Source organism: Colletotrichum gloeosporioides, assembly GCF_011800055.1.
Source record: "Colletotrichum gloeosporioides strain Lc1 chromosome Unknown consensus_50, whole genome shotgun sequence".
Taxonomy (NCBI): Eukaryota; Fungi; Ascomycota; class Sordariomycetes; order Glomerellales; family Glomerellaceae; genus Colletotrichum; species Colletotrichum gloeosporioides.
Genome location: NW_025544695.1, coordinates 311,621 through 325,048, shown reverse-complemented (window position 1 = coordinate 325,048; position 13,428 = coordinate 311,621). Strand labels below are relative to the sequence as shown.

At 57.5% G+C, this 13,428-nt stretch overlaps 3 protein-coding genes across 3 annotated transcripts; 1 reads left to right on the top strand and 2 right to left on the bottom strand.

Moving 5' to 3' along the window:
* Positions 1-316: 316 nt before the first annotated feature.
* On the bottom strand, positions 317-1,948 carry GCG54_00000581 (uncharacterized protein; the record flags this gene model as incomplete). The annotated part of the gene is made up of 3 exons (XM_045400717.1): positions 317-1,511; positions 1,567-1,726; positions 1,777-1,948. 3 exons carry the CDS (start codon positions 1,946-1,948, stop codon positions 317-319), a joined length of 1,527 nt encoding a protein of 508 aa, XP_045263390.1.
* Positions 1,949-9,489: 7,541 nt separating this feature from the next.
* GCG54_00000580 (UBA domain-containing protein 7) lies at positions 9,490-12,276 on the top strand (the record flags this gene model as incomplete). Its single annotated transcript, XM_045400716.1, has 2 exons — positions 9,490-12,114; positions 12,175-12,276. 2 exons carry the CDS (start codon positions 9,490-9,492, stop codon positions 12,274-12,276), a joined length of 2,727 nt encoding a protein of 908 aa, XP_045263389.1.
* Positions 12,277-12,593: 317 nt separating this feature from the next.
* On the bottom strand, positions 12,594-13,276 carry GCG54_00000579 (Ubiquitin-conjugating enzyme E2-18 kDa; the record flags this gene model as incomplete). Its single annotated transcript, XM_045400715.1, has 2 exons — positions 12,594-12,847; positions 12,940-13,276. Coding segments are annotated over 2 exons (591 nt in total), but the record flags the coding sequence as incomplete, so codon positions are not given.
* Positions 13,277-13,428: the final 152 nt, after the last annotated feature.

Genomic DNA, 13,428 nt, shown 5'->3' with positions numbered 1-13,428 from the left:
ATTTGCCGCCTAATGATCACCATATCTCATGACGCAGGCCATACCATGCCCATACCTTGCTAACTACCTCCAGAAAAAAAGATGCGTCTGCTCATAATGTCCAGACAACAACAAAAGGTTTCCATGAGCAAGATACGGGAAAACCAATGGGGAGCCAAATCATTTCCGTGGTAAGGGTTCCTTTTGCTGAGGAGAAACGGACGTTGCATCCTGATGCTTGTCCTGCACAAACGCGATCCCAAACCCTAATTTTTTCGCAAACCATAACCGAAATGGAGACGAGAGTCCCAGAAAATTGAGAAAGCAACGAAGCCACTTAGAAGTGGTGGCGACGGTGGTGGTGAAGGTGACGAGCACGCATGGCAGGGGACGTGGGAGTCGCCGTGACCGTCTGAGTGGTCGTGATGTCGTCGTACTCGGTGACGTAGACAATCTCCTCCTCCCAGTAGATGATCGACACGGTGTGGCCGTTCGTGATGGTCTGAGTAGACACGAACTTGGGGGTCGAGGTGGGAGCCGAGGTGATGGACTCGAAGATGGGAGTGGGCGTCTGCTCGGGGGCGCTGGTAGCAGGAGCCTCCGAGGAAGCAGCCTCGGCAGCGACTCCAGAGGCGGTGCCGTAGCCAGCCTTGCCGCTCTCGTGGAAGACCTGACCGGGAAGAGGGTTGGCGGTAGCAGTCTTGCCGGGAGTGTAAGTGAGGACAGGGACGGTGGGAGTGATGATGGCCGTGGGCTTGATAGAAGAGCTGGCAGAGCCGCCAGAGCCGCCCTCAGAGGAGCCGTCACCGAAGGTGATGGGAACATTGCCGGGAAGGGCAGTGTCGGGGCCAGTGACGTTCTCAGAGGAGAGGATGGAGGGAATGCTCATGTGGCACTGCTTAACCTGAGCCTCAGTCTGAAGGTCAAAGATGGCGCAGTCCTCAATGCGACCAGAGCCATTGGTGCAGGTGTCAACGGCCTCCTGGAGGAAGTCCTCATCCCAGCCGGACATGAAGTCACCGTGGTATCCGTAGCCCTGGGTGTCACCGTTGGCAATGACGAAGCGACCGGCACGGTCCTTGAAGGCGTAGGTGTTCCAGATGGTCTCGTACAGCAGGTTGGGGGTGGAGGTCTCGAAGCCCTCGGGGCAGGTACCGTCAATGACAAGGTCAGGGTAAGCCATGTGGGACTTGTGGTCAGTGGAATCGAGATCCTTGCCGTTCCAGCAAGAAGGGAACATCATCTCGAAACGCACACCGTTGGCGCAGTTGGCATCGAGGTAGGCCTTGTCGGGCAGGAAGTGGCGGTAGAGAGTGCCCTCAGGAGCGCGAGCGTAGTTGAGGCAGTTGAAGCCGACAGCACGCTGCTCGAGGACGGACTGCTTGGTCTGGCCAAGCGCGGCCCACTCAGACTTCTGGGGGTCGGGCTGGGAAGGGTCACCAGCGGTGTAGTTGCGACGGTCAGTGTCGCCAGCAACCATGCGGAAGCCAGGCGGGAATGCCTTGATATTCTTTCCATTAAGAAGATAATACCTGTGCATATTAGCATGAGACGCTCAGTTGACAGTTGTAGGATTGCAGGACTTACGCAAGCATTCCACCGACTTGCTCGACAATCTCGAACTCGCCAGTGGCAGAGTCCTGGAAGTAGAGAGCAGGAGTCCAGTAGGCAGACTTGTCCTGGGTGACACGGCACGAGGTGCAGTCAGCGCCGGTGAGGGCAGCAAAGTCAGCAGAGGGCGAGATGCCTGTCTTTGTGTTAGTGGATGCGCCAAGCAAGGCAAAAGGAGAATCATACCGCTGGAGCCGTGAATGGCGTGGACGTGAGTGGCAGCCTCGCCAGGGTTCATGAGAGGGTCAACACGAGCGAGACCGACACGGCCCTGGCACTCCATGCGCCAGAAGGCGTCAACGGAGCTGACGAGGAAGGCGCCGACGGAGACGGAAAGCTTGATGGCGTTGATCTTCATCTTGACTGATTTGAAGTGGTCGATGGAGGGTATCAGAGATAGAGTAAGGGGAACAAGAAATGATGATACGAAAGATGGGGTATCAAAGTAAGGTATGCCGATGCGACAGAGGGTCGTTGGGTTCCAAAAGGAAAAAGGAGAGTGAGTACGCGATGTGGAAACTTGCCGGATGGGAAGAGTCTGAAATCGCTACCTGAGCAACCAAAGATCTCTTAGACAATAAAATATTGAATGAGAGTCCTGGTTCCAAAGTCCAGTTGGAGTGCAGAAAAGAACGAACCTCGCAAAGGTCGAGGCGCGCAAACGATAATTGGTGATCTTTCGGTCGAGGTGTTGTGGGTTGTTTTTGTGAAGGCGGAGGAGAAAGTTGTTGACGAGAGAGAGAGGTGGGAGATTTGAGAGGCACCAGGTCGGCGTGAGATCGAAGAAGGGCGGGTGTGTGGGGCTAAGCGAGGCGCTAAAGGGCGGTCGAGGTGGTGAATGAAGCTGTTGATGGAAGGAGGTAGGTCGTGGGTGTTCACCGAGCCTTCCTTTTTGGACCTTCCTCAACAAGTCGACAACACACTTTGTTACGTCTTTCACGCCTTTAAGAGTGAATCAGAACCTTCTAGGCGAAAGTGATTCTGATTTTTCCAGTGACTGATTTTTCCTAGCACGTGACGCGGGTTTGTTGTGTTGATGATGATGGTGGAAGGTGTGTCGTCGGTGAGGGTGGTGATGGCTGGACCTCAATATTGTCCAATAAGAGGCGATTGGCTCCTACACTTTGGACATGCGACTTTTGAGTTCTTGTCTTGCAGGCACAGGAACCAATTTGGAATTCCGGCGTTTGATGCCCAGCACCTCAGTCAGAGTCCTAAATTGAGTGGTGGTGAGAGCAAGGCGTCGCTTTTCGGTGAGGCGGGTCGGTGCGGGAGTACGTCTAAGACGGGATGCGCGATGCGTCGTTTTGGCGGCAGAATCTAGCGGAGCGGGTTTACGAATTCGACGAGTCCTCCTCTTTTACAATCTACGCTTGATACGAGTGACCGTTTTACGCAGTTCGGGGTTGACGTCGGGCGACTTGGCGTGAGGCGGTTTGCGATATGACGCTGCCGGGGGTTCGTGTAAGACGATGTCTGGCGATGACACTGGCCGAGCGGGAATGGAACCTGGGATCGAAGCCGCGCAAGGAACCGGAGGCTGGGAAAAAACCGATAATACCACAAGAGGGTAGTCTCGAAGTCGATCAGCAACGGCTGTCTTTTTTTGCAAAAAGTCGAGTCAAGAAACGAATGCGATCAACACACACACACAAACGGGGTCCAAGAGAAATGAACGTGCAAGACCTGCAAAAGGCAGCAGGGACTTGAAGCCAAGAAAGGAGCGGGATCCGCAAGTCGGTATTTTTGGGAGGAGGGAAAAAAGAATGGCTGAGGGCGACGAGCTGGAGAGCAAGCCACGAGATCAAAAATGAGAGTGAGAGCGAGCGAGCGGCGGCGAGCGAGTAAGAGAGTGACTGTCAGAGACCCCGTGAAGGTGACGGATGGAGGGGGAGGGAAGGAGGGGAGAAGAGAGACTGGAATGGAAGTGATGCAGAAAGAGCACCGGGAGTGAGGGTCTTAGGTAGGAATCAGACGGCCGAAGGCCCAGGTGGAGAGACATGGCTAGAGGATATGGGCAATTCGCATTCTGCTGGGGGGATGGGTAAATGGGGGCCGCTGCGCTGCTGCTGGGTCTGCTGGGTGTGGTGAGGGTCACGGTGTGAGGAGGTGGACAAGGTGGACTCCACGAGATGGAAGGTGGCCCACGGTCGGGTGCCGCCTTCCACGCCCCTTGAGTGCCGGGGGTGTGTTAGCCACGGACCACGGTGCTCACCCCCGGCCCCTTCCCTGCCTACCTACCCCCTTCCTAAAAAGGCGACAGGGGGTAGATGGAAGGGAACGAAGGCAGGCACCACTTGCAAGTCAAGTCACACCCTTCCTTCCTTCGACGACGAGCGACACTGAAGTCTGAGTTTCGTGGCTAAGGTAGCCATGGTGCCTTCGTGGACCATCTGCATCATTGACAATATTTCGGCGAACTTGGATCGAGGCTTTCCTGGTAAGGCATCATACCAGCATCGCGATGATTCGCAGGCATCTATCGAAGCATAAACAGAAGTCTTCATCGTATTGGATGTGGCTGGGTCAAAATGTTGAAGAGCCATCTCCATTGATCACCATTTGACCTACGGAGCAGGTACCTAGGTACCTAACACACAAGGCACCTGCCTTAAGCCACCAGGAGGAACGACCGACGGGAGGCAGGCGGAAGCCCAGAGTTGACCAGTTTGGCCAGACGGGGTTGATTCAATTTGGTTTGGTTTGGTTTGGCCTGGTCAGGTCATCAGGACAGACCAGACCAGGAGAGAGTGAATAAGTGACAAGGACAGGCAGACAAATGGCGCATCTCACTGTCAATGCTCGTCCTTTTCTTCGCGAGTGACGGGGATCTAGAGACCACAATTGGATCTGCCTGCCAGTGTCGAGCGACTGTCCATTCGCGGTTCCCTGCCTTCAATTAATCTGTCGGAGTGTTTCCTGGCGATCGTTGAAAAAAACAAGCCCACTGTCATTGATGCAACTTGCTTCTCTCGCCTCCGTTTGAGGGTCCTCGACGCAGGATCAGCCGCCAAACTCTGGCTGACAGCGGGCGACAACCGCCTCCTGTCTCCCCAAGGCCCAAGATGCAGCCGCTAGAGTCTGCAAAATGCCGCTACCCTGCCATCTGGCCGCGGCATCTTACGGCGATATGCCCCAGGGCAGCGGTCGGGCGAACCGTGTGGGAGGGATCGCTCTCCATGTGGGCTGGAATAGATTAAGGTACTGCTTCAAGGGGCCGGGCGAGCGCGACGCGACCAGGATCCTGCTGGCTGTGCCACAGGGGCCGCCTTGGTACAAGCCTCAAGTACCTTACCTTTCCAGGACTGTGGCAGTTACAGTTTACTGCTCACTCAGTGTTGCGACCAGTCCGTCCAGTCCTTCTTCCCACAGGCTGGCTTGCCGCTGGCCCCCTTATGTCACCAGGCGAGCCAAACATCGTTTCTGTGCTTGTACTCCAAACGACGGCGCTCACGAGAACCAACTGAAATGTGGAGGAGGTGACAGGCGGGGTCAGGCGAGGAACGAAGCGAGAGGCAAAAGGTTAATGCAGAAAAAGACGCAGAGGATGTGAGGATTCAGGAGTCGCAATTGTTCCCCATCCCCATGCTCCTCCCATATGGTCCCCATCGGCCGAGCGAGAGTGGGAAAATTCGTCAAAAGTACGCGTACGTCGTCAGGTTCACCGTAAAGGCTACGGGCATTGCAGATTGCTCACTGTGCTAGTGTATCCGTAAGGCCGGCTACCGGTATTCGTAATGCGAGATGAAATGAGATGAGATGTGAGGCTGCGAGTGACGGTATGTTTTTTTTATCGACTGTGCCGTTGAATGATGTGCTGGCCGGGGGACACACACGCTGAATGCTGCGACGATTGCGATATGTTCGGCAGCCCACGCCGTTTGCTGGCCACAGCGTCAGGGGAGGGTTGGTTTGGAGCCAGTTTGTCGTAGCTAAGGTAGCTGCCTCACGTTGCTTCAAGATGCGATTTAGCAAAGAAGACGTTCTTTTAGCAAGTTTGGCCACCAAGATTGGGTTGCGGCAACGTCCTCGTGCGTGGCTTCAAGCAGCTAGCACCAACGGTTTGGCGCGAGTTGCGACGGACCGGCGTCGTAGCCGTCTTTTCGGGGCGTACCGGTCGATGCACACGAATGAGAAGTGAAGACCAGAGAAAGTGCCGCGAGTGGCTTCAGAGTGACACACGCGATATGCAGGTACCGGACGCTGCATCCACAGCTAAATGGACGAAATGTCATTTGGTTGGGGGTCCCTCCATGGCTGCATGCAACTTCACATTGCGACTCCATTGCGACGCCCACTAAAGATGGGGGAGAGGCGAGGGCGGCACTCGGTGGACACGGACGAAAAAGGGAAGGGAGCAATGCGAAGCCAAGAGGAGGGAAGGAAGGAAAGAGGGATTCCCAAGAGGAAGCCCCTTCTTTCTTTCCAATCCGAAGATCTGCGGCCAATGACACGGTGGGAAGCATTCATCCGGTGTGGGAAGAGCGAAAAGGAGCGCGAAAAAAAAGAGGGCAGGAGGGGACTTTGAGGGGCAAGAACTCACGAGGGCCGTCTCTGAGTGGCCAGTCGCACTTTCCCCCTCCAGTGTCCCCTCCTTCCAAGACGCAGGAACCACGGTATGTAGGCACGTTGGTGGGTGCCCCTGTGCCCCTTTCGAAGGCGCGGGCCTAAGAGGGGCGGGAGGGGAGATCTTGCACTACCACTTCGCCCTGATTGGCTGCCAAATCTGATGATCAGGGACGCCCCTGTCCCTGCTCTTTGGAGCCAATGGATACTGCCACCACTCGACAGGCCAGCAGGTGGGGCCGGGCAGGCGGCTGGGATCTGCGCTAAGGTAATGTCAGGCATCTGCACTTGCACTTGCGCTGGCTGGCACACCGGAAAGTCCCTCCAGCAGCTCTGCTTCGGCACCAACGCCAGACAGACAGGTGCAGGCGCCGGCTCCGAACTCCAGAGATATGGACATGGCCGGGGGTGCGCTGGGCAGCGGCAGCGGTCTGCCAAACCCCTGCTGGCGGTGACTTCATTCGCACCAGGGGCACCACTCCGGCTTCACTTCGACCTCTCACGGACATTAGCCACCCCCGGATCATGTCCTCGGCGGCCCTCTTGGCCCTCTTTTAAGATGGAGTTCGAATCAATCCACGGCAGCCACGGCATGGCAATCGCCATTGGTGCATGGAGATGGGTTCATCTGAATCCTCCATCTCACCTCCAACAAGCAATCAGAACAAAATTGCACCGGGCAGAAACAATGGGCAAGACAAGGCGGGAGATCATGTCTCTCCTTGCTATTCGGTCGTCCTACCGAGAACCCTTCGTGTTCCTCCGCCGGGTACGGGTCAATGGATGGATACACACACACGCCTTGGCCGTAAATCAGATCAACATCCCGCCGTGCATTCTCGTCTGCCAGGAACGAGAGACAAACCCCATGAATATTCCGACGAGCCAGGGAACTACCAAGGAGGGACCGCAGCGAGGCCAAGCGTCATTTCAATTCCGAAGGAAACATCCTTTTGGATTCTTTACGGCGCGGGGTGCCAACGGCTGAAAAGTCGTATCCCGTTTTGCGCATGTCATTGGGAGACGCGGCATGCATAAGCACGGCAGCAACAGCTGGCCCTCGCACGACAGCGCTTAGCTGAGAACGACTTTCGAACCGCTGGCTGTGCGCGCGGATGGATAATCGATAACCAAGAATCCCATGATCCATCGCATCGCACCGTGAAAACTCAGCATGTCCTCCTGCGCACAGCAGCCCCTTCTGGAAACACCTCTCCTCTCATCTTACTCGAGGCAGTCGTCGTCACTTGGCACCTTCGTGAGACTGTGCCTTGCGCCCCTCAGTGGCTGGGAGAGCCAAGAGGAAAATCGCACGAGGAGAAGCAAACATTCCAGCCGTGCCACGATGCCACCGGCTTCTTCCAACAATTCCCGCGGCGCCACCTTTGCTTCTTCGCCTTCCATTTCAACGGCCGGCAGTCTCGGCAGATCACCATACCGCCATACCAGCCAGCCCGTCCAATCGTCGATGGTCTGATGCCGTTGCTTATACGAAGAGCGTGTCTTACAGGTGCGACAGACATTGTCCTCCGCGAAGCTCTTCTCCATCGTCAGTAATGTCGTCGTCGTCGATCAACCGCGAGTCGCGTTCGGGATTATCACTATCTGGACTATCAGGGGTGCCATTCTTGGATATCCAGACTGACGTGGACACAGCAATTTTAGCAACGTCCCGCGATTCAGCATTCAGCCTGTCACCTTCGCGCTCAGCCCTTTCCCCTGATCGTCCGTCTTCAGGGATGACCCCAGCACTCGATATTCGAAACGAGTTTCAGCCCTTCGCTAACGGGGGCAATGCGCCAATCATCCGAACTCTTCCAAAAACGATCACAACGGCCAAGGCCTTTCGTCCCATTGATGTTCAATGCATCTGGCATTCCCCAGAGGGCCCATTGCAAGGAATTCCCGCCGTTTGCGCTGCCAGCCAAACAGCTCCGTTTAAACCATTTGCCTCTGAGAGTCAAAGATTAACCTTAGAGAGAGTGCTTGTTTCTCTTACATCGAAACAGTTGTTTGCTGTCATGTATCAGACGAAAGCCAAGAAGAGTCTTGAGCCCTTCAACACATATCTCGGATCCCTCTTGATATCACACGTACATTGCGAAAGCAAGAGGCATTTGCCCAATGCCCAACGCTGGAGTGATTGCTCTGCTTGGTGCTCATCTTAGACCGGCTTGCCATCACGCAGACAAATAAGTGCTGTGATATTGACTGGCCGTTGTTAATGACGAAACGGACTTTATTCCGCGTGCGACGTCGCTCGTCAAGCCATACCACGTAACACTTCCATCGCGCCCCGTCTGACAGCCAGTGCGACCCGCGTCATTTGAATGACAGTCCGGCCGGCTTCCCACCCGGCAAGCAACATCCGCCCAACATCGTGCCCACCAGTTGTCCTGCACAATGCCCTTGGCATTCGAGATGACTTTTGGTAATCTTCATCAACGAGGTCCATTCAGGGGATTCAACGTCTGGAGGGAAGTGGCCTTTGGCATTTGCGGAGGAATTGCTTCTCGACAGATACCCAAATTTGCGCGGCACTTTTCGGCCGATTGCGCCGCACTTCAGTCTTACGGCAGCAATAGCCTGAGGACCCGGGGTTTCGAAGTGATTGAGCTGCATCATCACCCTTTCTGACCGCCGCCAGTCTCAGGCGACCAGCCTGACGTGAAGTGGCTAGTGCCCGGAGCTACCACTCCATGGGATCATCGTAGCTCAGACATGCATTGTGTGATCTCCATGGCGAACTCGACTCTAAACAGAAACGACCCGTTGCGCCGTGTTGGGAGTGGCTGTGGTTCGGAGGGCGGATAATGCTTTCATGCGATGGGGCTGACGACCTCGTTCAGTGCGAAGGGTTTCCCCGCGACTCGCGAGAGATTCTCCAGACAGGTGCTCGGGATGAGCGAGGCAATTTGAGAATCGAGATGTGACAGCAGCGATGATCCCACACGGATGAAATTGTTTACCCCTTTTTTACTTTCGGCGCCAGCCGTAAAATCTCATGGGCCGTGCGAAGGGCAGCATCGAGTCTTAACACCGATGATGATAACGCCGAGAGAAAGATTGGTGCCTGAGAAATGTTGCGACATCTCAGGCCGAAACTCAAGCCTCTGTAAGCCACAGACCCCCAAGCTTCAGCCACAGTGCCACATGCCACCTACGTCCACACGACACCGCAATCAGCCAGGCCCGATCCAGGGGACAAGGGCGAGACAATCGAAGTCTAGAAACAATCCGAAAACGATGCATTGAGCCCTCCTTGACGCCCTCACGACCTCACGAAATTGATGACATGAACGATTGTACCTCGAACACTTCCAGCACGTCAAGATGGATGATCTCTCGGGATTGGACTGGTCGTCGTCGTCGGCCAGCAAGCCTGGCAACAAGGCGCCGCCGATGAACCCCTCAGGCGCCAACTACTTTGGCTCCATGCCCATGCGACAGACGACGGCCTCGACGTCATCTCCGTTCCCCTCCGGCCGCAACACGCCATTGTCCGCCCAAGGTTCCGGAGCTGTCCCCGCCGCAGCTCAACCCCCGGCCGCGAAGCTGGCTGGCGACAGCTTCAGCAACTTGATGAACTTCGCCGGCGGCCCGCCAAAATCGACCGCGAACCTGAGCTTGCGCGAGCAGCAGCAGCGACTCGAGGCCGAGAAGAGAAAGAAGGAGGAGGAGCGAAGGAAGCAGGCGCAGGCGCAGTTCGGAGGAGGATTCCTAGACACTCTCGGCTCGGGCTCCGTGTCACGGACTACGTCACCGGGCATCCTGTCCCCTGGCTCGTCTACCGGCAAGAAGGCCAGCGACGACGACGACCTTTTTGCGGCGTTCAACGCGGATACAAAGGTTGACAATGCCAGTCACTACCCACCGCCGCCTCAAAAGAGCCCCTCGCCCGCACTGGCGCAAACGCCTGCGCTGGATCTAAGCAACCCGAGCGCGTGGGACAAGCCTGCTGCTCCTGCAAACAATGGTGGCTTCGGAGACGATGATGACCCGTTCGGATTGAACCAGCTGAAGCCCAAGGCTGCTTCGCCCGCTCCGCCCCAACCTGCCGACGACGACGATTTCCTCGGTGACCTGGGCCGGCCTGTGGAGGAGGTCCGTCGCAAGCAGCCACCGCCTCCCGAATCCAAGCAGCCCGAACCCGGAAAGCCGATTGAGGAGTCTGATTCCAGCTCCGACGATGAGCAGCCCGCCCCGCGCGGCGAGATGGCCGAGTTTGATCAGGCTGTTGCCCAGCTTGTGGACTATGGCTTCACCCCTGAGAACGCAAGGCGGGGTCTGACGGAGAGTGGCGCGGGGTTGAATGTGCAGGCGGCGGCCAACTGGCTTCTGGATGACGCCCATCGCCAGGCCAAGGCCAAAGCCCAGGGAAAAGACCCCGCGGCAGCGTCCAGAAGAGGACGGGAGGACGGAAGGCATGATAGTCAGCGGAGAGCCGACACACGGTCGCCGGCCAGCGGTGAACCAGACTTCTCCAAGACTGCCGCTGCTGTGGGCAGCAGTCTGTTCAAGACTGCCAACTCCCTCTGGAAAACCGGCAAGAAACAGATGCAGCAGGCTGTCGCGGAGTTCAACCAGGAGGGAGGCGACCCGAACCAGCCCAAGTGGATGCGCTCCGCGCAGCAAGACCGTACTCAGGCTCCCGAGAAGCGACGCGTGGAAGCTACGGACGAGGCTATGATGTTGGAGTCCGGTGGCCGTCCACCCAGGAAAGCTGGCCAGTCGTCGCAGTCATCGAGACCGGAGCCACCTCACCGAACTGCTTCTCCAAGGGACTTCTCCCCCGCAACCTCGGCACCGTCGAGCGGCAGAGGTACTCCAGTTCCGAAGTGGCAGCAGCAGGCTGGTCCAGCGGTGCCTGATTCGAGAACGCGCGCAAGTAAGCTAGCTATGGCAGATGACAGTGCGTCTTCGTATGTTAGTCCTCACAGGAGGAAGAAGGCTACTCCCCAGCCTGAAGAAGCACCGCCAAAGCAGGAGGAGGCGGATCTGCTGTTCAACTCCCAAGCCCCAGCATCAAGACCCGTTCAGTCGCAGCCGAAGCCACAGCAGCAGCGCCCCGCGCAACCCTCGCAGCCTGCCCCGGCACCCAGGCGCCCCCCTTCGCCCAAGCCAGCTCCCCGGCCTGCGCGCCAGATCCCTCCCATTACTCCAGCAGCCATACAGCAATCCACGAAACACCGCCTCGATGGAACAGCTCACTTCAAGCGTGGTGACTATGCCGCTGCTCATTCCTCTTACTCGTCGTCCTTGTCTGCCATACCAGCATCTCACCCCTTGGCGATCGTCATCCTCACCAACCGTGCCTTGACGGCCCTCAAGACGGGCGAGCCGAAACAAGCTGTCGAAGACGCTGACTCCGCGCTCAAGATCATCGGACCCGGCGGCGGCCAGGGCGAACAGGTGTCCGTCGTGGGCGATAACGGCGGCGACGAGAAGCGCGACATGCGCGACCTGTACGGCAAGGCGCTCAGCCGCAAGGCCGAGGCCCTCGAGCAGATGGAGCGCTGGGGCGACGCGCACGCCGTGTGGTCGACCTGCGTCAAGAACGGCGTCGGCGGCGCCACAGCCATCTCCGGCCGCCAACGCTGCCAGAACGCCCTGGCGCCGAAGCCGAAACCGAAGCCCAGGCCCGCTGCTGCTCCTGCGCGGCCCCGTCCGGCGGCTACCCCGGCCAAGAGCTCTGAGGCGGTTGACCGGCTGCGTAAGCAGAACCAGGCGGCCGCTGCGGAGGACGATGAGAAGTTTGCGCTGTCAGAGAAGGTCGATGCTCAGATTGCGGCGTGGAGGGACGGCAAAAGGGATAACTTGCGCGCGCTTATCGGCAGCTTGGACCAGGTGCTCTGGGAGGGCAGTGGATGGAAGAAGGTGGGATTGCACGAGCTCGTCATGGCAAACAAGGTCAAGATCAACTACATGAAGGCCATTGCCAAGTGCCATCCCGACAAGGTATGCCGCATTCTGTTTCGAGCTTGCTAAGGAGTTGATATACTAATTGCGTGTGCGCAGCTTCCCCAAGACGCCAGCACAGAGGTCAGGCTCATCGCAGCGACGGTGTTTGCGACCCTGAACGAGAGCTGGGACAAGTTCAAGTCCGAGAACGGGCTGTAACGTGGAGCATATTCATCATCATCACGTAGCTGTCATCTTTAGCGCGACATCTGCCCACGGCAACAGGAACGCGTGGACTCCTTCTCCCTGCCGTAATTAAAGCATGAAACATAGAAGTGAACAAAGCGAATATTTCGATTCCCCAAACGCCGTGCTATGCAAAGTAGTACTAGCTTTCCTCTACCAGATGTCTACGCCCTCTGTGACCAGATTAAACCCCCTCTTCTCGGCTGAGCACCTTCCCCTCTTCCGCGGATCCACTCGTAGTCTTATGTAGCCTCCCGCCATAGATACAGCGGCACCTCGGGTTTTGAATATTACAAACCCAGAGAGCGCCTGACGCCGTCGCGGACCTTTTGCTCGTACTCTCCGCGGCGCTCACGCCACATCTTGGCGGCCTCGACGTTGGCGGGGCTCTCGTCGTTGGGCTCGGCGAGCATGCTCATGACGGAGATGAGGATCTTCTCGACGGACTGGATGGGGGACCAGCGCTCGGAGGCGTGCTCGTAGTGGTTCGGGTCGTCGCCGGGCGGGTGGAGGATGGAGATGCAGACGAGGCCGCTGGGGTAGACTTTGCGAGGTTAGCTGCCGTCCATCATTGTGTTGCGTCGTGGTCCGGAGAAGGAAGGACGAGGAAGTAGACGAGGATGTGATGCGACTCACTGTTGGGGTGCCACATGTCGACGAGGAACTTCATCGTCGGCGGGGCGAGGGGGTAGTCCTTGGGGAACTTGAGCTCGGCGGGGAAGACGCCGCCCTCGAAGGGGGTGCCCTCGGGGCCCTGGATCAGGGCCTCCCACTGGAGGAGGTCGTCCTCGGAGACGGGGCCAGCGGTGATGCCCTCCGGCGGGTTGTTCGTCAGGGCGCGGTATTCCTGGAGGAGGCGGCGGTGGGCGGTTGATTGGGCCATTGTGTCCGCGGATGAGCCGGGGGAGGGTGGCGGCGGTGTGGTGTGGTGTCGCAACGAGGAATGAAGGGAGAAAGAGCCGTTGAGGAAGGGGTCTGGTCGTGTAGAGAGGTGTGTTTGCGTGGAGATTATGCCGGGCCTTTTATGGGTTTGAAGACACCGTTCGACTTACACAATCGTCGGGATGGGTGCTGTTGTCATGGAGTGAGCGATTGTCGGTGCGTCGGCAGCTGGGAGGTTGGCGG